The following is a 27,299-nucleotide window of genomic DNA, read 5'->3' as shown; positions in this document are numbered from 1 at the left end:
TGGAAATATTTTCATGATATAATAAAAGAAAAACTGATTTAATATTTAGAATGAAAAGAAAAATAAAATGAAATAAAAATGACATGATAAAATAAAACTGATTATTAAGATATGCCCTGTGATGCCTTACATTCATATTTTCTGTAGCATCATGGAGAAACATGGAGAGAAGCTGAATTGTCTGTGGTTGTATAGCAGTCTGGTAATCTGCTTATTCCAACACATGCAAAACGACGCTGACGCAACATTCAGGATGAGGAAGACGTCAGCTGTGAGTGAAGCTCCAGCAGTCTTTGATTACCAGTCGTTTTAGCATGCTGCAAAAGAACCTGCAAAAAGACAAAAATGCTTACCATCACAGCTCGGATATACATTAAATACAGTAGTAAGGTGGCACCGTATGGACGAGGTGGTCGTTTACTTACATTGATGAGTTCCTGGTCATTTTTGGCATGCAAGAGTCTGAGAAGGTACCAACTGGCAACCTGCACCACTGTCACTGGGGTGTCATCAGAGGAAACATAGACGAGTCTCTCCAGCAAACGCCTTGTTTCTCTGCAAAGGAAAGAATACAATGAGGACAGGATAAACAGTGGTGAGGTACGGTAAAATAACTGGGCTTTTCTGTGGAAACTGGTTTGGTCATCCTTTTCCACATTCTATAACATTATAAACGAAGTCTAGACACATTTTACTGGACATTTGTGTGATTTTTTATTGTATTTATAACGGGGGTAGCATCCTAACCAACTGGTCCTGTGTGGAAGGAACAAAATGGCTCCTAATAACTGTTTTTATCACAGGGATGTGGCAATGCCCCTCCCAAAGCCTCCATTTTATGTTTATTAGTTGTTCAGAGGTTAACTTGTTGGATGCCTTAGGTTAATGTTCTGCTGTATAACAGAAGTGCTTTTATGCTTATATCACACCTTGAAGGTAGACACTCTTTTCCAAATACTCTCCTATAAAGTTGAAGATATATAACCACCAATAATCGGAAGTCTTCCAGATTCTGAAGCAGATAATCTGTGACTGGTGTTTGGATTTAAGTGTAACAAACATCTTTTCAGCACTAAAAAGGCAGTAAGTGCTATGTGAAAGTTGGTGAAGCAACTTTATTTTAACCAGCAGGACTTCTATTGACTCCTCAGCTCAGTGATAACTGCAACCACCTATCTGAAACACTTTAGAGGTAGCTAGACAACATTTTTATGTCAAAGCGGAAGAGGTTTAGCTTATTTACTGCTAACCAATATAAAAACAAAACAGATAGCTGCATAAATCTAAAACTTTAGGAATATAACTATCATTAATTCAGATTGTAAATTACACGCAGATATTAAACAATTATCTCTTTATGAAAGATTCAGTGAATCTATATTATGCATATTAGCTCTAATATAGTTTCTATTTCAGTGTAAACTACCCAGAGACCAGCGCTGACCTTGCAGTCATCTTGTTCACATATTGGAGCAAAGCCTGGAAGAGGAGGGCCATGGGAGAAGAGCCCAGCTTCAGAACCTCTGTAGTGGCTTCCATCACAAGATCCTTCCAGTCATTTCCAGGGACTCCAGCCTGAGAAACAAACCCCCATTATGTTTCCATGCCAAAAATATTTCTGTCAATTTTTTAATTGCATTTAAAATACTGACATTACTGTCAATAATAAAAGAAGGAATAATATAGGATTGAGAGTAGGCAATATTGATAAAGACATGTTTTATTATCTTTATTAGGATGATATATATATATATATATATTTTTCAACAATATATATATATATATATATATTTTTTTTTTTTTTTTCAACAATCTTTATACTGACTGAAATAAATATCAAATTAAAAAACAATCAAAAGACAGCTGGTTTGGCTGCTCATCCTAAGTTATATTTACAATCCCTGTTTTTATCCACACTTCAAAAAGTTTCCCCTCTGACATAATGAGAGTAATTTCTATCTTTTATCCATTATATATAATGTTAAACAATGTCGTTTATGATCATTCCAGCTGTAGACTTTCCTTATTTAGATGCATTTTGTCTCTCAAAAAATAGAAACATTAATGATATAAATCTGTGCTCATAGACTCACCATGCACGGTCCAAGGGCTAACAGAGCCAGTCGGAGCAGACTAGCCACCTGGAAGCTATGTGCCCCCAGCTGCAGGGCAAGCTGCAGACTCTGTCTATATGCCATGACGGCCTGGACTAGCAGACCCTGGTTACGATACACCTCAGCCAGCCACTGGGATGGGAGAAGGAGACTAAATTGTTAATTTGAAAATGGACAAACCCCAATTTTAAAGATTAAAATTGGAGATCCATTGCTGCCTCATTTTAGAAAATGGGGCAAAAATATTACTGCATAAATATGCAACTTATAATTCAGCAATAAACTGCAACGTCGTGAGTTTGTTGCTTGTCTGTCTCCCTAAAAAACAGCTCGCAATATATAAAAATAAATCTAATGTGTTTATGAGATAGTAAGCACTACCATGCATGCTGACAGCAACGCTCTACAGCTGGAAGCTGCGTCTAACATTAGTTGTTTTAAGTATCACTGAGTATAACTGTGAAATGAGAGGAAACAAAACTGATTAAAAAAGACAATTAAAAGCAAAGCATGTTTTCTACCATTTGTCAGGCATTCATTCTGGCTATAAGAGACCAAGAGAGAGTTAAACTTAAAGCAGATAACAGAAAGGCTACATGCTACATTTCTATGTAAATATTTTCTTTTCAAGGGTGTTTACATATTCTAAAAAATGGAGCCACTTTCTTCTTCTAATAGTTAAAATGGTGTTTTGTTTTAATCTACTGTGTTTTTCTTCTGAAGGTTTTGAAAGTCATTTAAGGATGTTGATTTAGCTTTTTGCAATAGGCGTTTACCTTTCTGTCTGAGTTCTAAAGGTGCAATCTGAACCAGCTGCATCCAAAAATGTAATTATGACCTCATAATAACCAAAATAACCAAAGAACAGAAATGGGCTATTGAAAATTAACTGATGCATCAACTTTTTTTTTTTTTTAATCAGAGAGAAGAGGAGTTTGTTTACTATGTTTACTAAAGCACTAAATTTAAAAGCTTTAAAAAAATGTTTTTTTTAAGAAATTAAGGTGCCATACATGCCATGCTCCAAGGTTTGTAGGGTTCATCAGAACTGCTTTGTTTAGCTGTTCCAGGACCTGTTCTGGAAGAACAGTACCGCCTTCGGTCAGGAGGAGGCGCTGACACTGAACCTGCGTCAGTGACAGCAGCACCGCTGGGTGCTCTGGTGACACACTGAGGACCTGCAATTAAGAAGGAAATAAGGCAGGTGATAACTACTGCAGGTTTATTGCATCATTTCCCGTTATTCACAGTGAACATTTTAATTGGATGTGAATAAAAAAGGGGCAGTTTATATTCTACCTGCATACAGAGAGCCTCTGCCTGCTCCAGCTGCCCTTGTTGCCTTAGACCTAACACAGCCTGCTGTAGCACCCAGCCTTCCAGAGCCTGAGCCAAAGGGCGCTCCATCTCCTCTACGTTATGCACTAGAAAACAGAAATAGGTCAGCCTTACATATGAAACACAAATAAAGAAAGCTGTGTGGTTAAAAGAGACCAATGCTGACACCTTTCTCAGAAACCACAGACATTAAAGTGTGTTCCAGTGACTGTCTGTGAGGAGGAGAGCCAGAAAGATAACAGGCGGTGTTTTCAGTGTGACAGGCTGCCATTAATCCCGCCCATGTTGCTGGATCATCTAAAGATAAAAGAATAAACCTTCAGCATATCAAACATGCCCACTTCATGGAGCGGCACAGACAGAAGTTACAGGGAAGATTTAATTGGGAAATTAAAATCCATTAATGTCTTTCTGTGATATGAAGGAATAATTATTAATACAGATAAAAAAAGACATGAAATAATAATATATGAATATACTCTTTTCAGTAGATGGTTTTGATTATCGAGTAAATCGTTTATATTCAAGCTATTTCAGAAGGTTTGTGTGTTTGTGTACCAGGACAGAGCACAACAGCTTTCTGCAGAGTCTTAAATGCATTTCTGTGAGGATCCTCTCCAGTATGTTTCCCATAAGCCACTTGGTTTACTCCACTGTACAACAGCGCCCTCTGTAGGCACACAAACAAAATCACTGTGTTGAAAAATGTCAAACGTAAAAACGTTAAAAAGGTGCATATGCTCAGTAACAGAAGAAAATATATTATCAGACTTTTACCTTTCCTTGAGTCATACTAAAGAGGCAGGCAATGTGACCTGCCACTGCACCTCCCTGTAACATAAAGGACCCAAAATCATGCGAGAAAAAACAGTGACTGTCATGGAATATTAACGTGGCTGTGGATCTAGAAGCATTTCTGGAATAAAAACACTTACCCGGGCCTTTCTAGGGTAGTACTGCGGTATTACTCTGGACAAAAGAGCCCACAGGGATGCATTCCCAGGATTACTGAACAAAGCAGAAAGAAATTCAATAAAGCTCAGACACGTGGGCAAAAAAAGTCCTGCATCCATGCTTCTAATGGACCTTGTTATGCTATAGTTAATAATCTGCAGTCAATGACAGGATATTGTTTGTTCATTTTAAAACTAACGATACAATCTTAATATTTGCTCAGTTCTTTAAAATCAAAACTATTCTGTTTCAGTAGTTCCAAGCAGCATACCTGTGCACAGCTCTGGAGGCCTCTCTTTGCACTGCGCTGTAGTTTCCCTGAAGGGCCAGCAAGGAGCAGGTCAGCAGACACCGCTGCTCTACAACCCCCCCTGATGCTGAACCTTGCTTCAGCAGCTCAGTCAGGGCGGCAGCGGCTAGTGTAGCATCACTGTGGACCAATCCCAGCGCACATAAACAAAGCAGAGACTCTGAGATGGGCTCCTTTAAGACGGAACTGTGGACACAGAGATGAGGGACCGGTTAGGTGTTTCTAAAACTTAAATCAGATTTTAAAAATTCAGTTTTAATCCAATTTTATCATACCTGCACCATGAGAACAGTTAGTATGAACAACTTTATTTTTATGGTCAGTTTTTAAAGGTTGTTTGAACTTAATTACAAAAAATAACTCTACTTTTTGGTGCTTTTTCAGTTTCATGAGATGTATTTATAGGCTAATAGGTAAAATGAACTAATACTGTATAATTTATACAGCAAAGTAAAAGAGCAGTTTTAGAAGAACTAGCCCAACTTTTATTTTAAGATCTAAGATCCAATTTTTTTATACCTTGCAGAGGGTTGTGATCCTGATGTACTGCAATTCTAACAATATGAATTCAGGTCATTCAAGCAGGATTGCTAGATAACATGATGCTATGATTTGCACTGCTTAAAGTTACCTTTAAGCAAACAGTCAGCTTCCTTTTCACCTATGAAGGACTGAATACAGGCAATAGCTCTAGCATTGGTATGGCTACGACGCAGAATGACAAAACATTTCTAACAAAAAAAATGAAAAAGACAGTTATGACAATAAAAGATTGTGAATTTACCATTTAAAAAGCAGAGTTTTGGCAGAGTCCAGGTTGCCCATTCGGTGCTGCAGCAAAGCCAGAGCAGTCAAAATATAAGCCTTCTCCTTCTCATTGGACGTCACAGCTAAGGCACGCTCATATGCTATGTCAGAAACAAAGATTCTCAGTTTAGAAAAAAAATAAAGCTAAAATCTTTTCTATCTATTCTGGTGACGATTCTCAGTCATCCAGGTTGTAGTCATTCCAAAAATGTTAAAAAACAATCCACTAGACTTTGTTTCCAAGTTTCCAGGAAGCTTTTTCAATTCAAAATGTCAGAATTAGCGTTGATTTTGGAGCTTTATATAGTAGCCCAAAAAATGTGTTTTGGCTTAGAAAATGTGCAAATTGAACCAGAACAGGTCCGCCCCTTCGGAATGGGGATTTGTTTGGATTCTTTGTCAGCCAGCAATACCCGATACTGGTCTATGCCTCTTAAAGGGGGATCATTAGGGGCAATTGTCGGCCTGGCTGCCCAGAAAAAGCATCTTGCCTGGGCAGCCAGGCCAACAATTGAAAGAATTTGAATTGAAAAAGCTTCCTGGATGGGAAGCAAAATGTCTTCAAACTTGGAAACAAAGTCCAGTGGATTGGTTTTTTTGGGATTTTCCACCAATACCAGTTATCTTCTCACCGCTAATGCTCTCTGGGAAGAGTCCGGCCCTGCAGTAGGCCAGTGCAAGCCCTACCAGCTCAGTTAGATCCTGAAGTGGAGTGGAATTAAAAACCTGCACTGCTTCCTCCCATTGGCCTGAATTGCTGCAAATGGAAACAATGCGCCATAAAAACAGTGAAGCTCAGGGAACATGCAAGAGTATCAACAAATAAATCATATTAACAGGGCAAAGGTGTACCATAAAGCACGGGCGTATCCGCCGAGTGAAAAGACCAACAGATCTGAAGAGGATGTGGACTTAAGCAGTTCAACAGCTCTGGAAGGAGAACGAGGATTAAGGGAGTCGGTGTCATATGATTTCTTTGTTGGAAAATGTACACCTATACTTTTCATCCATGTTTATTCCCACCTCCGGTAAGCCTGTAAGGCCTGCCTCTTCAGCTGGAGGTGTTCATTAAGGTAACCCAGCATAATAAAAGCATCTGGATCAGACTGGATTCTTTCTGTATGCATAATACAAGTCAAACAACACAATTAGTCTCAAGTCACAACACATTAAAAACAACACAGTTCAGAAATGCATAAAAATTTTTGAACAATCCAAAACTCTGTCAATGAAAGCACCTGTGTACTTGCAGAGCGCGACATGAGCAGCAGAGACGGCATTCATTTGGACGATGTTGTAGCGGTACAGCTCACTGTCTCTGTTAGTCTTATCCAAAAGGGTGGAACAAACCCAGTAGGCATAACCTTTGACTCCTTCCATCTGAAGGATGAAAATATCAGAGGTACTTTAGTGGATGCAAATGGGGATCAGAGAGGTCTGAAAAATAAAAAAGCTTTAGCACCCCCACACAGAGGAGCACAAAGCTAGGAGTCGAAATGTGTGCAGAGTTAGAAAGGTGAACACTATCCAGCTAATGAGCGGCTTTCAGAATGGAGGAGGCTCTGAGAAGTTACGCACGTGTGTGCAGAGTTCAGTGGTGTGCCTGAAAAGATCCATGGTGTCGTAGCTTCCCACGCGCTCTGCGATCAGCGCCTGGTAGGATGGCAGAAAAGGTAAACTATAATTAACAAGAAAAAAAAAAAAAAAACAAGCGCTGCAGAACTGTCAAAGTCCCTATCATGGAAAGTGTACCAGACTGATATAAAAGGACATCCTTGTTGACATCCTTGCCCTTGTTTTACTTCAGTTGATCAAAAATAAATTCATTCCTGTTTAAAGGTCACTTAAAAGCAGTTTTTTGGGACAAAAAGTGGACATTAAAGCCACACCTCTCTAAGACAGAAACCCTGTTACCATAAATAGAAGATGAAGAAGAAATACGACAGCAGGGTATTCCCATTGCTGTAAAAACAGGCGTATTATTGGCTACATAGAAACAGATGTAGGGAGCACTTCTATATACTTCCCATAGATCCAAAATGGCAGGAAATGTAGGAGAGATTTTTGAAAGTAAATGGGTGATAAAAAGATTCAAATTTCTCCTCACCTATTAAATGAGTCTCTCTTCAAAACACATTTTTCCTCTGAATAAAGAAACTAAGACTGATATCTGCAGGGAAGTCAGCTAAGGGTTAATGAAAGTTTTAACTTCATGAAAGCTTTGTTTGTTTGATTTCTTCCATAGGAGCTTTTAATTGTTTGTCCTGCATTGGTAGAAATCATCTGCTGATACCCACGGATATCTTAAAAATCCATTAAGAAATGTATTCAAAATTTCTTAAAGATGTTTACCTACAATAATTAATGGTAGCAGCGACTCCTTTCTGTGTCTGACCAAATTAAATGTAAGACTGATTGTTTATTGGTACCGTGGTGCTTCAACATATATTTCATGGTTTTTCCAGATCGTTCTCAGTTCCTGATATTAATTTTAAATAGTGTTGCGCCGGTGCCATTTTTTGGCTCCAATACTGATACCCGATACCTGGCTGTGCAGTATTGGCTGATACCGATACCATCTGTTTGAAATCGATGTGTAAATGAAGAACTGCATACTACCTGGATGTAAAATAATTGCCATCATGGCTTTGTCAAGCTGCTGCTTATCTTTGTGAAGCAGGAAAAAGACTACGGTAATACAAACCAAATCCAGTAGAACTTTTTATTGCCTACCTGGAATGGGTGACAATAGTTGAATAACATTTTGGCTCGCAAATTCGGTGCCCTATTTGTTGGTACTCGCCGATACCGGTACCACCATTTTAGTGCTGGATCGGGGGCCCGCTCGATACTTGTATCGGTGCAACATTAGTTTTAAATAAATAAATCTATGCGTTTCGGTTTGTTTAAATATTGACCAAGGAAAGGAAATAAACTAAAATAACATTAAATAAATAAGGCTGTAGGACACAAGAAAGAAAACGGAAAGAAGAAAGCAAAGAAAGAACAACCAAAGGGAGGCACTTCATCATTGTCTTTCTGAATTGCAGTATCTACTGGAAATGAAAACTTATTACATTAAAATGTTAGAAGTACCTGTCCAATCCAGCAGTTGACATACAGTGGCTCCAAAGACTGGGCGATTTTGAAGGCTTCATGTGCAAGCTAAGACCAGAAATCCCACTTTAATTAAAGCCATCAACTAACAACAGTGGAAATAATCACACCATATTGGAACATGACGGTTCTTACCTCTATATTGTCCTTTTTTAAATACAACGTACCGAGGTTCGTCCACGCGACAACATTCTGAGTGAAAACAACAAAGGGCTCCTAAAAATCCCTAAAAATAACTCAATCCTATCTAATAAAAATTTACAGTACCTACATTTGGCTCAACTTGGATGGACTTAATGAAGCAATGTTGAGCCAAACCGTAGCTCTCCAGACCTGATGCAACAAAACAGAAATATTTTACTTTTTCTGACATAAAGAGAAGCAGCAAGTGAAGGATATAAACTTTCCCTTTAATTTTAAAAAATAACACTGGTTATGTTACATTTTATTTTAGAAGGAACAAAGGAATCAGAATCAGGAGTAAAAATGTTAATGGCTTTGCTTAGAAATGATGGCAAATGGGTTCACCTATTTAGTATATTGTTACCTTTGCTCATGGAAATCACTCCCAAGGCATTCCAGTAGGTATGGTTCTCACTGTCCATCTGGATAGCTTTTTTCAAGCACTGGCAGAAGAATAATAAAGTCAAATTCAGTCTGGTAACAATCAGTAAATGATTACTGTGTGCAAGCTCTCTTATTACCTGCTGGGCCTTCTGCAGGTTCAAAGGGGGGCAGTCTTGGTGTTGATCTGAAGGGGAGATAGTGGCCTGGTGGTAATAGTTGAACCCTAAGTCATACCAAAGGCTGGCCACCTCAGGCATCAACTTCAAAGCATGAGCGTAACACCTGGAACATAACATTTTGTTTTATAACCCATCTTCAATTGGTGCTTCAACTGTAGCATTTAGGGAAATTCATACAGGGCTTTTAATCATTCAAATAATTATATTTAACGTTAAACAAAGTATAAATGCATTTGTATTCAGCCCCTTTTCCTACTGTGCCCCAAAAATAAAACAGAAATCTAGTGCAGAAGTCTTCAGAAGTAACGCTGTGAGGAATTTAATCAACAAACATCTCAAAATAAAGTCTCCCTGTGTGAAAGCCTCAGAAGTTTAGCTGGAAAAGTGGCAAGAAATGAGTCATGCTGGAAAGAAAGCTTTTAAAAAATAAAATTCTGGCCAACATGCAAACCCAGGGTTTATACAGGAAGGAGGAACTCTAATTTAATGCTCTTTTAATGCTCTTAGAAATAATTTGAATGCCATTAATAAGTACCCATTACTGTCATATATATATATAAAAACACGACCTGGGAGTAGTTGTAGATGCTGATAGCTGTAGGCAGCTGGGATCTTGGTTAACTTTTTTGATTTTTATACTTGAGAAACTTGATCAGAATTAAAAAAATATATCCACTGGACTTGGTTTCCAAGATTTGCCTGTAATATCTGAAACCTGTCATTACAGGCTAACGATGGAACCAAACGACCCATTCATCGGTTAACATTTGCATGTTTCCAAGCGATACAAGGCTTTGTCTATATAAGACTCAAACTTACTGCGGATCCAGACATTTGAATTGAGAAAGCTTCCTGGAGAGGTGGAGAAATGTCTTCAAATCTTGGAAACCAAGTCCAGTAGCCTGACGTAGTCCGACTCAATTCTAGTCAGAATATGAGTCTGATACTGCTCCATAGAGCTGTGATTATGGGGCGTGTTTTGAACGGACCAGGAAAAAAATGCCTCTGCACTCAATTGGATAGACCTACAACCAATAAGAGCAATGGAGTGCGTGACGTATCTTAAGCGAGGCATAGTTGTTGTCCACAAAAATCAAAGCGTGCAGTTTCACGCCTAGAATAAGAAGATGAGACTTGATCGCGTTTCTCTGTTCCTCTTTTAAAATTAATTTGCTGTCGATATCTTCTAGAACAGACCTAATAGCAGAATCTACTCACCCAAACTCTCCAGCGGCAGCCGTTATTGTTGTCACCCAAGCGCGCTTTGGTCACGTGGTTGATAACGTTACTCTTGATCATCTGTCCATCATCGTATAAAGCCCGCCCTGACAATTTGATTGGATCGCCTGACAGTGGGCTTTAATACTCGCGCTACTATGGAGCAGAGCCAGACCGAACTTCCCCGAACTCAAACCTTGTGGGCGGGACTAAGTTCGGACTGGCACCCAGGCTACAAGTCCAGTGGATATTTTTTGAATTTTTACTAGTGACTATGACCTGGATGACTGAGAACCTTCATCAGCAAACTTGATCAGACTAATTATTTTTGTCTTTTAACTTCACAGTTGTGCACCATCATGTGTTGGCTTATTCCACAAAATCCACAAAGTTAATTGAAGTTGTAGCTGCAGTACGTTGAATTATGAAAATATGAAAAAAGGGGAATAAAAATGTTTATGTTACTCTAATGTCTGTTGTTAAGGTGTGTTATAAAGATAGAGATAAACCCATGTGGCACCTTTCTCCAGCTTTGAGTGTCTCAGTTTGGTTCAGCCTGTGATCCTGTTTGCTGGAGTCAAATCCAGTCAGTAAGGTTGGCACCTCAACCTGAGCCCTGTTGGGCGAAACAACTCTAACTGCGGTGCAGGCGTCACCGAGCAGCTTCCACAAACAAGACAGGTCTGGCCGCAGCTGAACCGCTCTGAAGAGAACAGAAATGTAAAACATGGTGACCTGGAGAGCAGAATGAGTTATGGAAACCATTAAGCATCTTCCGGTCATTACCTGTAGAGGTTGTGTATGGCTTGTTGAATGAGGTCGATCGCTCCTCCGTCTCTGCAATCTTCCATTAAACTCTTTGCCAAAGACAACTGGCACTCCCCAAGACCTTAGCAAAAAATGGAAATTTAATCCAAAGTGTAATATAAGTGTGACAGTCAATATCCACTAAAGCTAAACATGTACCTTTAAGAGCAGGGACGTAGTCCTGCTGCGTTGTGATTTGCAAATACTCATCCACCGCCTCTTTGAACTTCCCCAGAGTCTGTTTGATGGCAGCTGCCTGGTAAACGCTGTAGATGGAGCCGGGGTGAAGCTGATGTGCTTTGCCGAAGGACTTCAGAGCTGCTGTGAAGCTCCGCCTGTTCAGGTAGGCCTCGCCCAAACATTCCCAGCAAACCCAGTCCTCAGGATCTGCCCTCAAAGCAGCCTGCAGACTGTAAATAGCAGCAATGCTTTAGCCTAATGAAAAAAATGTCTTAAAGTTTTTTCAAAGTTGAAATTCTTACTCAGATATGGCCTGTTGATGTTCTCCAACCTTCAGGTGGTACAGACCTCGTCTCATCCAGGCCCACTTAGCTGAGCCTGGAGTTGCTTTCTCTATCACAGACTCAAGCGTTGCCATGGCACTCTCCTGTGGCATTTGGTTATGATAAAAAAGACAGATAAAAAAAAAAGAAAATAAAAGCATAACAGCGTCAAACAAAAAAAAAACACTATACTTTATGCTAAATACAAACAACACAATCTTTCTGCTCACCATATCTCCCTGTCCCATACTAAGATCCACTGAAGCAGCTCCAGACTCAGCATCATCACTGTTTAACTGGAATGCCTTCCTGTAGCACCCTTGTGCACGAGCACTATCATTTGCCACCTCTCGGTAATAATGACCCAGGTAGCGAAACGCACAGCCAAGATGTGGATCTAACTTTGCTGCCTGAAATGCAGAAATGAAGCACAATCTTAAATGTCATTCAGGATAATCTAGTTACTCAATCATAAGTACATTAGAAGACCTAAAACATCCTTCAATTCCAATCCTACCAACCTTTAACAGGTGTGTGTGTGTTTTACTGCGGTCTTTACGAGTTTCTGAGCCCATATCCCAGTAAAGTTTTCCAAGGAGGAAAAAACATTCCCCGCTGTCTGGGGTCTGCTTTGCTGCCTGTAAGAAGCTAAACAAAAGGAGGGAGGTGAAGATCAATTCTTCTCATTTCGTTTCAACTGACTTAAATTTCTCTTTCGATTCTGATTACCTCTGCTCTGCCAACTGGAGCTGACCCTCAGCCAAATGTGCCAGTCCTCTCAGAGTCAGTCCCTGGGGCAGGCTGGGGTTGGACGCTTCCAGCTCCGACAACAGCTTTTAAAATAAAATCAAGTAAACCAAGTAAAAACATAACTTCTTATAATCATATTAAGATAATATCCCACTGATTTAACCCAGATTTTCAACCTTGAGTGTTTGATCAAGCTGTCCTTTGTTCAGGTGCGCTCGTCCTTTCAGGGCTAACAGAACCGGATCCTTTACAGCCTCTGGAATCTAAAATGAGAGAAAAAAAAATCAGAAATCTGTTGTGATCTACAAAAAAGCATCTCAATACATAAAACATTTCATCTTCATACTCAACCATATAACAATTCTGGTATCTTTTAAGGATACGTTATTATCTATTGAATAAAATAAAAATGTTCCTTCAGCATCTGTCGAGGGAAGACCGTACAATAATATGCAAATAGCTAAAACAGATTAGTTAAAATCATATATCTAGAAAAACCCATATCTAGAGATTTATGTCCAAAATAAAGTAAACAAGAATTAAAAAAAAGTTTTTTCTTCGAAAATTAGATGAATGTTAATTAAATGTATTGGTAATGTATTGGTCAGTATTTCCTTGTTCAGAAAGTTACAGATGAAAAACAAGAGGACAAAAACTAAATCAGTGAGTAGAGGATTGGAGGAGTCTGGTTCCATCATTTCAGGAGTTGAAACCAATGATCTTACTGTCCTGATTGATCACCTGATTTAGCTTGATTATACGTGTAAAGAAAATGTTATCATGGTGACACGTTATTGTAGGGAGTGGTGGGCTAGGGATTAGGGCATCGCGCTTGGGTTCCAGAGGTTCTGAGTTCAAGCCCCACTCCCACAAATTGCCACTCTGGGTTCCGGAGCAAGACCCTTAACCCCACACTGCATCCCAGGAGCCGCACAATGGCAGCCCACTGCTCATCAAGGGGATGGGTTAAATGCAGAGAGTGAATTTTGTTGCTTTGTACTTGTGAAAGTGTAATGACAATAAAGTTGAATTCTGTTCTATTCTATGCAAATGTCATTATACTAATTTAACTGAATTAATTTGGCCTCATTCATTCATAGGATTTATATTAATAAAACTAAAATTTACTCTCTTCACTGTATTCTTTTACCTAAATGTCCTCGAATATCCTTTAAAAGAACATTTATTACCATCATTTATCATCAATATGTAAAGCAGTTCCTCTGTGTGATAAACCAAGCCTTTGATTTCTCATAAAAAAATCTTAAAGAGCAGCTGAAGCAGTGAACAGTTTGTGTGGGAGGAGTTCATGGATAACAGGATTCATATGTATAAATCATAAAAAGTTCTCCTGGTGTTTTTTTTATATCAAACAGCAAAGTTTAAAGCTGTACTACATGTGATATTTTTAATACTTGGATCATGAAGCAGGCAGATTACCTGGGAAAATGTTTCCAGAGCCTGATCAGCAGCCAGCTCTCCTTCAGTTCTCACTAAAGCCTCCAGCTTCAGTCGAAGGAGTTTGTCTCTTAGCTTCTTGTCATCAGAAGTACAAACATTTAAGCCTAAAAGAAAGAAAAAAATGGAGATTTGTGTTTTTCTAATAATTCTAACCAAAAAAATCCTTCAAACTTCTTCTGACGTCTCGCACTTAAAAACCCGTGCACACTTTGGATCTTTAATAAGGAGAACGACGACTAGAAGCCATAAACCTACCTTGTGAGCTTGATGCAGCGCTGTCGGAGTATCTGTGTATTTTAAACTGAGCCTCAGCCAGACTGTACCATCCACCTGCAGAGCTTGTTTTCTTTAATCCTGATAAAAGAGAACAGCTTTTAAAAAAACAATGTTAAATTGGAGCAAAACAGATTAATTGGGATTAATGAATAACTCTAATAATCATCAAATAATTCCACAATAAAATAATTGTAAACTGGAGCATGCAGACTCTAAATCCCACCATTTCTAACCCAGAGCAGTAATTAAGACCAAACTGCAGATTTAGGTTTAGAATGAGTCTCAGTTTGTTCCTTAGCAGAATATATTTATATAAGTAGCAAATTGACAGAGCGGCGGCAGCCTATAGTGGAACATTATATTAAAATAGACTGCATTACTGCATAAAACATGAAAAATAATGTAAAACATCATTGTAGTTATTATCAATTACTTTCAGAAATTAACTCTTAATAAAATGCCATGTGTCGGGCATTTAATTTAAATTTTGTTTTTTTTTGCAATTTACAAACTACCGTTATTTTCGGACTATAAGCCGCACCTGAATATAAGCCACAGAAGCTAAATTGGGAAAGAGGCAACTGTTTGGGGAAGCTCCTATTTATTAACATTTCAACACAATTGAATTGAGACAATTCTTCCTGCTGGCGTCTCCAACGTCTCACCATTGACTCGTTGATTCCAAGGTTACGTGCAGCGGTTCTGTTTCCTTCGTTTACTGCCAAATTTACTGTCTTTAACTTAAAAGCTGCATCATATGCATTTCAACGTTTGTTTTCCATAATGAGGGTGTCACACAAACTGTCTTCCGCTCGCAATGTCCGTCTTCCTCGGAGTCTGCCTCCGGAGGACGTCCGCATTCGTGCAGCTACTTGTGACGTCAACATGGTGGATGGTAAAATCCATAGATTTAGGTACCGTATTACCCTAGTGGCTGTTACTGTAGCTGTAAAAGTCCATAGATAAGCTGCATTGTTATATAAGCCGCAAGGTCGAAAAATGGGGAAAAAGTCGCGGCTTATAGTCCAAAAATTACGGTATTTAAAATGTGCAATAAATCTTTATTGTTTTTTTTTTTTAGCATAAATGATTTGCTTATCGAGGTTTACTAATTTGCTAATAAATAAATAAATGTGTAAATGTAATTGTAAATGTGTAAACTAACCCTTTGCCAGGTCATCTACAGCTTCTTTATACCTCCCCTCCAGCAGAGCCTTGGTACCCAGACCCAAGTGACCCAATCCACTGTTAGGTACCAGTTCCAGGAGTCTGGAGAAACAGCTGACTGCATCATCATCCACGTTACCTTCGAAAGAAAACAAATTTCCTCAGAGTTGCCATTTCATTTAACTGTGGTGAAACATAAATAGAAAAGGTGTCAATCTTAAATTTAGGGTGTTTTATATTCTAGATAATTATGTGTTGTTTTAGTATGAGGGCTATAAAGTGTTAAATAAGTGATGCTGGCTTAAATCATAATTAAACCAGATTCATTTAGTTTTTATGCTAGCAGAATTTTCCACAGTAAAAACATGTGGAAAAGATGTGGAAGGTTAATTATTGTGAAAATTAATGTTTTAAAAAGATGTTTCCTTCAGAAACTCAAAATTTCTGAAGGAAAAAAAAAACAAACTTAAGCTTCTAATGAGTGTGACTAGGAGAACAGCTTACTTGTTTTGAGAAAATGACTGCAAAGGACCTCGAGAGGATAGCTTTGGTTTGGATACACAGACAACATGGAGCGACACGCCTCTTTCATTTTGACTTCCTCATGTGGTAGCTGCGAGAAAAGCAGATTTATAACCATAAGGTCACTTTAAAAATATATATATATTTCACAAAAAGAACAAAAGGATGAAGATTTGTTAAATGTATGAGATTTGAGACTGCCCTTACTTTAGAGAGATATTTAATAAAATCAGCCGAGAGCTTCCTGTGCTCCTCTCCAGGCATCGGTTCAGTGAGTGTCATGGCTTTCTCAAACGCCGTTATCAACTGATCATCATTAACAAATGAAACACAGCGGTAATGGTCAGTGTTACCCTCTGTAATTACTCAATAATACTATAAATTATGTGTTTCTGTGATTTCATCTAGCTGAGCTAAGCTTACGTGTTGCTGAGTCTCGTTATCCTGCTTCTCATTCTCAGTGATGCAGTCAGACAGGAGCTGGGTCATTGTTTGCAATAACTGAACTAACTCCTTCTTTTCCGCGCCGTCTTCCTCCTTCAGCTGGACGAGCTGGAGCCAAACCTTAGCCAGCTGCTCATAAACAAGTGGAAGGTTAATTATTGTGAAAATGAATGTTTTAAAAAGATGTTTTAATAAAGAGCTGCGTGCTTGAAATATGAAATGTACACACCTTCAAATACTCCCTGTCGGACAGATAAATATCTGACAGCTTTTTGATCATGTCATAGCTTTTATTCTTATCCGTCCTGTAGAAGAAAATCAAACATGGATACTTAATTTTATATAGTAAAAATCTTTTTTAAAAATGTGTTGTGATTAGCTATGGGCCAGTATGGGATTAGGCTAGAGAAAAGAAATGAAAAGTAAAAACAAATATAAATAACAGAAGAAAAGTAGTATAAAAGATTCCTTTTAGGTCAAATAAATAAAAAAAATATAAAACTCTCCAAAAACCAGCAGTATTTTTGGACATTCTGCCCTTTATAAGAATTTCACAAGCATAATGCACCACTAAAGGCTATTGCTCATAATAACTGACTATAGGTTCTTGCAGAACCCAGTCTAACTTTTTTTTACGGCACTAGTGGCTCGTTTTTTGTTTTTTGTTTTTTACAGTAGGCTGACAGGAAACAGGGTATGAGAGAGGGGGAGAGACATGCGGCAAAAGACAAGTCGGATTCAAACCCAGATCGGCCGCGTCGAGGACTTAGGCCTCCGACGTACATGGAGCTTCAGATTTAGCGCTATTGCCGTGTTTATCTGGGGTCCAGAAATATTTCTTAACAGACAATTTTGACTTTTTGTCAGCAGTCAGTCAGCAGGAACAGATGAGGGAGGGGCAGCCCTTAGTTTATGCTCATTACATCCAGACAAAAGCAGTGGTAACTTCACAAATCTCTCTGATATAATAATAATAAGAAGAAGAAGAATGGAACTTTATTGATCTCACACAGGAGTAATTTACCTCTGCATTTATCCCATTCCCTTGGGGAGCAGAGGGCTGCCATTGTGCAGCGCCCGGGGAGCGGTGTGGGGTTAAGGGTCTTGCTAAGGGACCCAGAGTGCAGGCTGTTTTGGGAGCGAACCAGATACTTGTAACCTTCTTAGAGAACAAGCGCACTGCTCTGACCACTAAGCCAACATTCCCCATATTTACCTTTTGATAATCATGTGTTCAAGTGGTCAATCAAGTGGTTCTTAAGCTGTTTTGTTCATATCGTTATCAACTGCCCTATACTTTGTCCTGATACATAAACAATTATAAAAAGGAAACACCTTACCTTGCATAAAGCTCCACAAGCTTCTGGTAGACATTAGGCAGTTCATCTTTGAAATCCCACTGATCGGTGTTTTCATAAAGATTTGCCAATCCCTACAAAAAAGGATAAATTCATATTGATCCAAGTTGACATAAACGCAGGGGCGGAGCTAAATGGGGGGCAATCATTGGCCACCCCTACCATTTATTTCCCTCTAATATAGATGGTGGCAACAGTAGTACTCTCAATTGGAATATTATAAACATTTACATTTTTCACATATTGACAATTACCTGACAACAAAAACACTGTGGTTAATTCTGCACATCAATATACTAACATTAAAGATGATAAGCACAGAATTCAAATAGATTTTGTGTTTTATGGGGTAAAGAGAAAATGATGTGTCTCTGCAAGTCATCTAGGGTTACGTTCACACTGCAGGCCTTGATGCTCAATTCCGATTTTTTTTGTCAAATCCAATTTTTTTACATTGCCGTTTACATTTCCAAATATATGCGACTTGTATGTGATCTCCTGCGTGAACTGTATTCATACAGCTTAAGGACGCAATGACGTCACAGGCCAGCGTGCTCTGTGTTTACGGAAGTAAACATGGATGTAGTGCTGGAGCGCATCTAGCGATCTTTCCAAAGCTTAAAACCTCAATCTTTTCAAGATGGTTAAAAAAAAATACTGCTCTCCCCATCTTCGTCCTCGATGGTATTTGTTTTTCTTGCCGCTTCTGTGTAGCAAGAAGCAGAATAGTGACCTTTTTTCGGCTATTAACGGTGGTCAGGTTGGATGAATGCGACCTAGCCGTACAGACACAGGTCATATTTGAAAAGATCAGATTCCTATCGGATTCAGGACCACATAGCCAAGTGGGCTGGGTCGCATTGCAAAAAATAAGATCTGTGTTCTTCAGACTGCCATGAAAAGATCAGATACAGGTCACATGTGGGCCAAAAAAAAATCGGATTTGGGTCACCTCAGGCTGCAGTGTTAACGTAGCCTAGGAGTCTTCAGTGAAATCATAGATAACTATTTTAATAAAAACTTATTAAATAATCAATTTATGTAGATATTAGTACTTGTAAATATCAATTTTATACAGAATGATTACTGATAAAAGTAGGTAAGTAATGACAATGGAAAAGATGTTCACCCAAAACTCAAACCTGAAAGAATTTAATCTGCTATACCTTTTATCTAGAAAGTACTGATGTTTAAATATATTTGTCTATTTGTTAGCAAAGGCTGTAGGAAAGCATAGTTTGTCTTTATTTATAAAATATGGAAGTTTTCCTGTTGGAACAGTGTAGATTGACCCTGAGGTTCTGGTGCCGATCTACTTTCGGCCACTCCTCAGTGCACATTGGTTATAAAAATTTTCTGGCTACGCCTCTGCATAATCAGTGTGAAAATTGTGCAGAAGGTTTTAGATGGAGACTCCTGCACAGAGCAGGACCTTACCTGCCAGGCCAGCAGCTGCTCAGGCTCCAGCTCCACTGCCTTTTTATAAGCTGCTTGGGACTGATCGGGTTGTTCCAGCTCGCTGGCTGCCTTGCCGATGAACACCCAGGCATTGTAATTATTCTTTTCAAGTTTCAGAACAGCCTGAAAACAAAGTATAGAAGGAAAAATCAGCTCTTTCACTTTCTCCCACCAAGAGGTGGATGGCTGCACTTTTGGGACACGTTACCTTGCAGTGCTTTAAGACCTCTTTGAACTCTTTATTGTTAATGGCTTCTCTGGCACTTTTCAGTGCGGCTTTCACTTCTTTGTTGGACATCTTTAAGAAACAGACATTTACTGTAAATCCTGAAAGTAACTCTTAGCAACATGCTACAAGTTCAATATATAGCACTAAACGTTAGTCAAAGAAAATATTCAGCTGGTTGTGAGCTGCACTTTATTTCTGGTGAAAACAACCCTAGCAGATCACCTTTAGTGGTAAAAAACTACTTCATTTAGTTCCTACTAGAAGATGTTTGCTCGCAACAGTTCATCACATTAGCTTAAATATGGATAAAAGCCGAGCATTTGACTGGTTTATCTTTTAGCTGAAACACTTCTATCCTATATAGTTTTTAAAAAATGAATGTATTGATAACTTACAGTTTACATTCACCATTAGAGCCAGAGTGTTATTAGAGAACTGATTAAAGCTGTTGCTTGAATGGAACCGGAAGTAGTAGCTTGTAGCTAATACTCTTTTCAAAATAAAAGCACCAACTTTTTTTTGTATTTTTCTCCGGATCTCGAAAGATATTTTTGGAGGGCAGGATGTGTGTAAAAGATCTAAAAGAAATATCTAGCTTTTGTTGTTTTTTTAAAGAAAAAAATAAAACAATAATTATTTGGCTTGACCCTGGAGGTTCTGGCTCCTATCCTCTTCTGTCCACCCCTCAGTGTACATTGATTATTGCCTGGCCACCCTTATAAAAATGTTCTGGCTACACCTCTGTCCCCACCACCAGTGAGCAGAACAGCAACAATTTATTTCATATATTTATATATGCCATAAATACTGAGGATCCCAGTGAACATCATGTGCTGGTTTATTATCAGTTTACAAAAACAAAAAATCTGAACATAACGACGGAAGGTCAGTTTCATGCCTTAATGTAACTAAACAAATCAAAGAAATATATATATATATATATATTTGAAAAAGGTAAAATGTAAAAAATATATTTATAAATATATTTAGACACGTTTCTCTTTCTGTAGGTATTTTATATAAATCTCTTTCAGAAGCTGTTTTGCATTTCACCATATAAGGGCAGCAACAGTTTTTGGTAATTACATTGAGCTTGATTTTTGCAAATGAAAATACTCTTTCTTTGAATGTTACAAAAGTAATAAGGACTTGTTCCTTTTTACTTTTCCATTTTTTTTAATATATATATTTTACTGATTCTATAGCTTTCCAACATGAAAAACACCCAACATTCATCTCCCAATAGAAAACACACAACAGTGTGAGAACATACAATGACAGGTGGTTTTTCAGAAAATATACATAAAATATATACAGAGTGTGTGTTATATGAATTTATCCATCAAGCTAAGAGCTGGTTGAGAATATAGAAAACACTTTCTGGGCTATGCAAAGTAAATTTGATTTTCTCCAGATTATCTCCTTATTCTCTCAACCACATATCAAAAAGGACAGTTTATCTGATTTCCAATAGAACAATATCCCCTTCCTAGCTACAGTAGTATTGCAGTCTATGACATGACCTGTGGCTCTTTTTTGTCCCCTGCCCATCCAGGTTCAGTTACCTAGACAATGTGCGAGAGCTGCTTGGGACCTCACTCCCAATCACCTCAGACAGAAAATCAAACGAGTGCCACCAAAAGGGCAATGGAAAAAAATGATGAGCCAAAGTCCCCTGGTCCTCAGAACACCTAACATTAAAACATCCATAAATGTTTTTTAGTATAGTGGGAGAAAGGTGCAACCCGTGCACCGCCTTAAATGGGATTAACATATGGTTAGCATTACTTGAAAAATCGAAATCTAGATAAGTCATTTTTTCTTAAAATAAGTGCATTTGTTCTTGGATTGAGGAGGTAAGAGAGACATTTTGCCGATGGAACAAGAGGATTTATACTTAAAATAAGAAAACACAATTGCATTGTCTTATTTCAAGTGCATGTTATCTAATTATTATTATAAACTTATTTTAAGAGTAAAATACTCATTCCATTGGCAAACTATATCATTTACCTACTCAAATTAGGGGTAAATACACTTCATTTAAGAAAATGTTACCGGTACTTATTTCTAGATTGTTTTTCCAGTGTATGGTGTATAATCTTTAAACATTTTGGCCAAATATTGGCAGACATTTCCAACTCAAATTCTTCAAAAACATTCTTGACTTGAAATTTGGAATTTCAAAGTATTCCATTTAAAAAGATTAAAAATAAATAACTACGACTTTAGCCATTCAGTCTTCTGCAGCCATGTATCGATGGCTCTTTGATTGGCTGGGATGTCCTTCTGCCAGTCCACATGCCACCTGAGGTTAGCAATGACCTCAGTATAGTTCCTCCCTAAGCTCTCCCGCCACACAGTAAACTCTCTCTTATTGTAAAGTTGGACGGCCGCAGAGACTTTAGGATAATCCACAATGCTGCGCAGTAGCTTGTCGAGTTGAAGCCGGACGTCTGGGAATTTGAGAACCACGTTGTGCAGTTCATCCTTGTCCAGCGTAACATCTGCAGAAAAGGGTTACAGAAGGGGGGATTTATTAATATCAATCATGGTGTCTTTCTATAAAAATATTTTAAGGAGAAGATAAAGAGTTTGCATGACTTTAGACTCACTGAAAAGTTGTGGGGGCACACTGCGCCCATCTGCATAGGCAATATATTTCCAATGGCCAACCCTGAGCATATATGTAGAGGCATTGGCATTGCAGCCATGATATTCACTCAGTACCCACTCTGGGTGATCGTTCTTGGAAAAATGTCTTGCTTTGTATATAAAAGGCAGGATTGAGTTTCCACTTAAATAACCAACAGCTGGAATGCCAGCAATTTCTGCAAAAAAAACAAACATGTTCAATCCATATATGTATTCTGTTACCAAAACTTTAAACAGATTTTCCTTCTCATTTCTTACCAAGCACAGTGGGATAAAGATCAACCAAGGACACGGGCTGGTGGACCTGCAGCCCAGACTTCACCCCTGGCCCCGTAACAAGCAGGGGGACGTGAGAACTGCCTTCAAACATTGACATCTTATAGAACTGCCGGTGCTCCATGGCTAGCTCTCCATGGTCGGCTGTAAAGATCACAACAGTGTTGTCCAGCAGGCCAGTCTCCCTCAGAGCTGAAATCACCTGACCTGAAGGTAGTCAACATTAAGCAGATATTACAATCTCTCAGCTAGATGTTATACAGCGAAATCAAGCTTTTTAGAGAAATCAATCAAAAGTATGAAAGTACATAAATGTATGAATCTTATTCTTTTCTGGAAATCATATTAAGCTACAGTATAGAGTCAGATTGCCCAGAAATTCTTTGATCAAAGCTTGCAATCAGCAGTGTGATGTCATACAGAAAAAACAAGCTTTTCAGAACAATCGGAGGAAGTTTAAGCCACTTTTCTCAAATCTGGCCAACCTTAAATGCTACGATAATTTAGTTTTCTGGGAATCATATTTGGATGAAAATATGCAATTCAAAGTGAGATTGGAAATAAATTCTTCAATCAAAGCTTGCAATCAGCAGCTTGATGTTAGGTAGCAAAATCAAGATTTTCAGTACAATCGTAGGTAGTTTAAGCCACTTTTCTCAAATCTGGCCAAACATAAATGTTACGATATTATTTTGTGGCAAGAATATTTAGCTGAAAATATGCAATTCAAAGTGAAATGATGAGATGATGGTTTAAAATAGCTGTTAGGTTGGTAAAACAATAGATAAATACAAAAAGTGGTTAAAGGAATCAATCTATTTTTCAATTGAATTGAATGGAAATCTATAAAAAACATTTCCTTGCCAAAGTTGTTGTATCAATGTAATTAAACATTTAAGAAATAACAAATATGTACTTGATTAGAGTAAAAGCATCTACAAATGTTAGTGGTTTTATATCAGCCAGTTTACTGACCAAACAGTTACATCTTTGAACCAGCCTCTGGTACCTTTGGCAGAGAGGACAGATGTTAGTCCAGCCGTGAAATGAAATAAGCATCTCTATAAAGCTTATCAGTTGCTCTAAGCTCTTAACATCCACCTCATTTTGGGTAATCCTCACCTTTTTTTCATACCAAAATGGAAAAGCAAATAACTTAGGAAATGTAAGCCCAGATTACATGTGTGATACATTATTTGAAACTTAACACCTTCTAGTTTCTGAAAATATAAATTCAAATTGGGTGAGTGTACACAGCCTAAACTGCATCAGTTCAAACATGACTCAAAGTTGTTGTTTTTTTATTCTCGAAAATAATAAGGCCTTTTTTGAACAGCAGTAATAAAGACATGCTTGTCGTTGTGGCTGCTTTGTCATGTTTACATTTTGACATGCTGCTATACCTGTGTTAGTTTGGTGCTCGCTGTGTCCATAAAATAAACATAAAAAGGTTGAATTGTGGAGAATCTAAGCTTTTCAACGATGTCTAACACGTCTATGTTGGTAAACATCTTACTGGTGTAATTCTCATGCATTCTGATTTATTAATTGTAAACTCTTTAAAACGGGTCACTGGCCACCTGGTGGGTTTTGAGAGGCTAAAATTATCTAATGATTATTGTTGCCTGTGGACCTCAGAAAACTTCAGTGAACCAACACCAGCAGAAAACACTTCATCCCAAAACATCCCTGGATTCTGTCTTTTCACACTTTTCATCCAGACTCAGTTTGTGATCTGATCAGGGTGTGGCATCATGTGTTTAAGCTTTAAAAAATTCTAAAATTGTAATTTTGAGAGACACTGAATTGTAATCATTTGTTACCTCAAGGCCATTATTAAGTTACAAGAAAAACAGGCTTAAAATATTTCATTGCATGTGATTCTAGATCGGTTTTACTTTCCAAATGGGTGAAAACGATATGAAAGTTTTCAATGGTATTCTAGTTCTTTTAAAAGTACTTCTATTAATAGATTTCATTTGATCCATTATCTAATTTTCCATATATGTCCTGTAGTCCTTAAAAAAAAGCAGAACAGGTTTACCTGCCAGGCCAGCAGCTTTAGAACAAAAATCTAAATCGTCCAGTCAAGCCTTAAAGAAACCCTGAAGTTGGGACAGATGCGGGAAAGTGTGATCGATGTTTTTCTAAACCTGACTACATTTCACCATTTTCCTTCAAACTTTTTTTCCCTTAACTAACCCAGCATGGCGTCTGCTTCCGCACACATGGCATAGTAGAAAGTCCGAATGCTTTTAACTTCTTCCTCAGTGAATTCGCTGCTGCAGTTTTTGGTGTAGGTGGAGTAGAAGTCAACAGGATGCATGGCTGCCATAGGCAACCATTTAGGAACAGAGACAAGCTCAGACGACACCTGAACATTTGGAGATAAATGATGTGAGTGTTCGGAATATATGCAGCAATGAAAAAATACATTTAAAATAATACATGCCTTTGAGAGCCAGTATGGGGAGCTGCGGAAGGTGGATCCTCCAGCTGTAGGCCCCAGAGATTCAGTATTATACGGATGAGGCAGATTGAGGCCAAGATAAAGAGCAAAAGGCTCATTCAAACGTGCAGCTGTTTGGTGGATCCACTGAGCAGCTTTATCTGTGTTGTCCCAGTCTTTTTCCATGATCCTTACTGTTGACATGTTGCCGACAAGTTGAGAAACAGGCCGGCCTTCCTGACGAAGGAGGAACTGAACATCTCTTGTCCACGCTTCGACACGGTTACTGCAATAATAAAAATTAAAAAAAGGCCAAGAAACAAACAAGGGTAAAGACACTCAATGAAATCAGGCTGGATTACAATCTTCTATGATAGTACCCACCTGACTGAGTGGCTCCCTGAGGTGTAATCCAGCTTTCCCAGCATCTTTGTACGATATCCGCTCCTCTGCAGCACATCCATCCATGTTGTTGAATTTGCATCTAAGCACTTATAGTTGTTCCATGACTGAGTGAGGTGAACAAACTGACCGCTCCACATTGCTACAGGAAAAAATGTCAGGAAGTTAATCAGTTAATCTCTTTACTTCATGTTAAGGAACACGTTTCTTACCTTTTTACCATGCATTACCTGCTCTAGAGGGGCAGCAGATGGGTGAGTTTGTGTAAGCATTAAGGAAAGTGGAGCCCAGCTCCCTGAGGTAATTTATATATGGGAGCTGCACAACTTTGCTGCCTGGATCAAAGGATAACCGACCATCCTTTAAACATACACACAAATACAAAGTTTTATAAGAAAAAGAGAACAATAAAAAAAAACTATCAAGTTAAACCTTTGTAATAAAGCTATGCTATAAATTATACTTACAAATGCATCACTCATCACCATAACAATGTTTGGTTTGACAACATTTTGGCTGCTTTCACCAAACTTTTGGATGAAAAAAAGTAAAGTCAACAGAAACATGTTTGATTTCTACTCAAAACATGGATAAAAACAAAACATTTTCTGTTTTACTGCATTAATCGGCTGCAGGATTGCAAACTTCCTTCCTTGTTGCCGAATATGGTAACTACATCCGGGTCAAGTTGTCAAAATAAGAGTCGTCTTCTTAAAGTCACTTTTTTTTTTCAAGACCACCAGATCAGTAAAAAAAAAGAAAAAAACATAACCACTGAACAATCATTACATTATCAACCCAAAAATATCACACATCTAACAAAACAAAATTCACACAAATCAAATCAAACCCATCGCTTCTGACCGCTTAATACATAAAATATACACTAGAGGGCAGCATTTATCCAAGTAGCAAAACTCTTCAAACACATTGTTGCTAAGCAACCTCGGCAGGGATCACCACTATCGTCTATATTTTTGTTGCATTTATGTTGTAAAAGTGTCTGTAAGTATAGATGAAGTCAAAATAATATTTAGTTATGGTATGGTCACTTTTTAATGAAAAAGTAACATGTGACAAAATAAACCCTACAGATCAGGGTAGGGCAATTCCAGTTCCTTAGGGACGGTATCCTGCAACTTTTAGATGTGTCCTTAGTTTAAAGACACGAATCAAGTAATTGGATGATTGAGAGGATAATGGAAAAACTGAATGCATACTTCAACCATTTGGTTCAGGTGTGTTGGACCGAGAATAAATGCAAGATACCTCGGGCCCTCATAGACCGAAGCTCTGAGATGGAATACAATTGATAAAAAATATGTCCATGTTTTGCTGATATAAAACTTTTATAAAACATACTGATTAAAAACACCTATCATCCAGATTTCCGTCTGATCAGGGGCCTCCCTGTTCTTCAATGACAACTTTGTTTTTCTATATTTCCCACATAAGATAAACTTGCCAATAATTGCATAGACATTATTACAACAAGGACAGTGGTTTTGGATTTGGATGATATTGCTCTCCACTATGGGATCTCTGTTGCAGAACAATAAGAATAATGAAGTTTCTTCTCATTTACATGCATTAAAGTACTATTCTGTTGGTTTGCCTCCAATGAATAGAACCAATGATAGACAGCAGGAAAATATGGCCTTGCAACAAAAGCTAATAAGTGACGCCAAAGAAGTAATTAAATTCATGGCTAAAATAATAAATACACAAGATTTTACACCCTGAACAAAAAAACTATACTGAACCATTAACTTACAGACTCCTCTCCTCTTATGCAAAAGTAGGCCTAAAAAGTGTGAAGGAATTGTATGTAAGCAGGCCTTCTTTTTAACAACCTTCACTAACTCAAATTCAGAGGTTTAGTGACGTAATATGTAAAATTATTATGTGTTTGCAGTGTCCATAAAATCTGTAATTCTC

At 38.2% G+C, this 27,299-nt stretch overlaps 2 protein-coding genes across 2 annotated transcripts; both read right to left on the bottom strand.

Moving 5' to 3' along the window:
• Window positions 1–18: 18 nt before the first annotated feature.
• On the bottom strand, window positions 19–20,051 carry ttc37 (tetratricopeptide repeat domain 37). The gene is made up of 41 exons (XM_015373330.1): window positions 19,975–20,051; window positions 19,559–19,648; window positions 19,330–19,473; window positions 17,875–17,966; window positions 16,764–16,839; window positions 16,514–16,663; window positions 16,298–16,396; window positions 16,073–16,181; window positions 15,567–15,707; window positions 14,381–14,479; window positions 14,105–14,229; window positions 12,841–12,927; window positions 12,644–12,747; window positions 12,436–12,562; window positions 12,145–12,324; window positions 11,894–12,018; window positions 11,571–11,821; window positions 11,391–11,493; window positions 11,125–11,307; window positions 9,345–9,489; window positions 9,188–9,266; window positions 8,912–8,973; window positions 8,776–8,832; window positions 8,620–8,688; window positions 7,102–7,176; window positions 6,762–6,903; window positions 6,547–6,640; window positions 6,376–6,453; window positions 6,156–6,280; window positions 5,501–5,624; window positions 4,678–4,902; window positions 4,388–4,460; window positions 4,230–4,283; window positions 4,011–4,122; window positions 3,621–3,749; window positions 3,414–3,538; window positions 3,128–3,292; window positions 2,094–2,246; window positions 1,445–1,575; window positions 426–555; window positions 19–329 (listed from the first exon to the last, which is right to left on the bottom strand). The coding sequence occupies exons 2-41, from the start codon at window positions 19,646–19,648 to the stop codon at window positions 249–251; spliced, it is 4,713 nt and encodes a 1,570-aa protein (XP_015228816.1). The 5' UTR covers window positions 19,975–20,051; the 3' UTR covers window positions 19–248.
• A 1,525-nt stretch (window positions 20,052–21,576) lies between these two features.
• arsk (arylsulfatase family member K) lies at window positions 21,577–26,008 on the bottom strand. Its single transcript, XM_015373310.1, has 8 exons — window positions 25,829–26,008; window positions 25,592–25,721; window positions 25,344–25,503; window positions 24,963–25,245; window positions 24,713–24,884; window positions 22,493–22,717; window positions 22,195–22,410; window positions 21,577–22,086 (listed from the first exon to the last, which is right to left on the bottom strand). Exons 1-8 carry the CDS (start codon window positions 25,925–25,927, stop codon window positions 21,800–21,802), a joined length of 1,572 nt encoding a protein of 523 aa, XP_015228796.1. The 5' UTR covers window positions 25,928–26,008; the 3' UTR covers window positions 21,577–21,799.
• Between the last annotated feature and the right edge of the window lie 1,291 nt (window positions 26,009–27,299).

This window comes from Cyprinodon variegatus, unplaced genomic scaffold (genome assembly GCF_000732505.1).
Source record: "Cyprinodon variegatus isolate N-32 unplaced genomic scaffold, C_variegatus-1.0 Scaffold85, whole genome shotgun sequence".
NCBI classification, from domain to species: domain Eukaryota; kingdom Metazoa; phylum Chordata; class Actinopteri; order Cyprinodontiformes; family Cyprinodontidae; genus Cyprinodon; species Cyprinodon variegatus.
The sequence above is the reverse complement of the archived record's forward strand: the minus strand, read 5'-3'. Positions and strand labels throughout refer to the sequence as shown.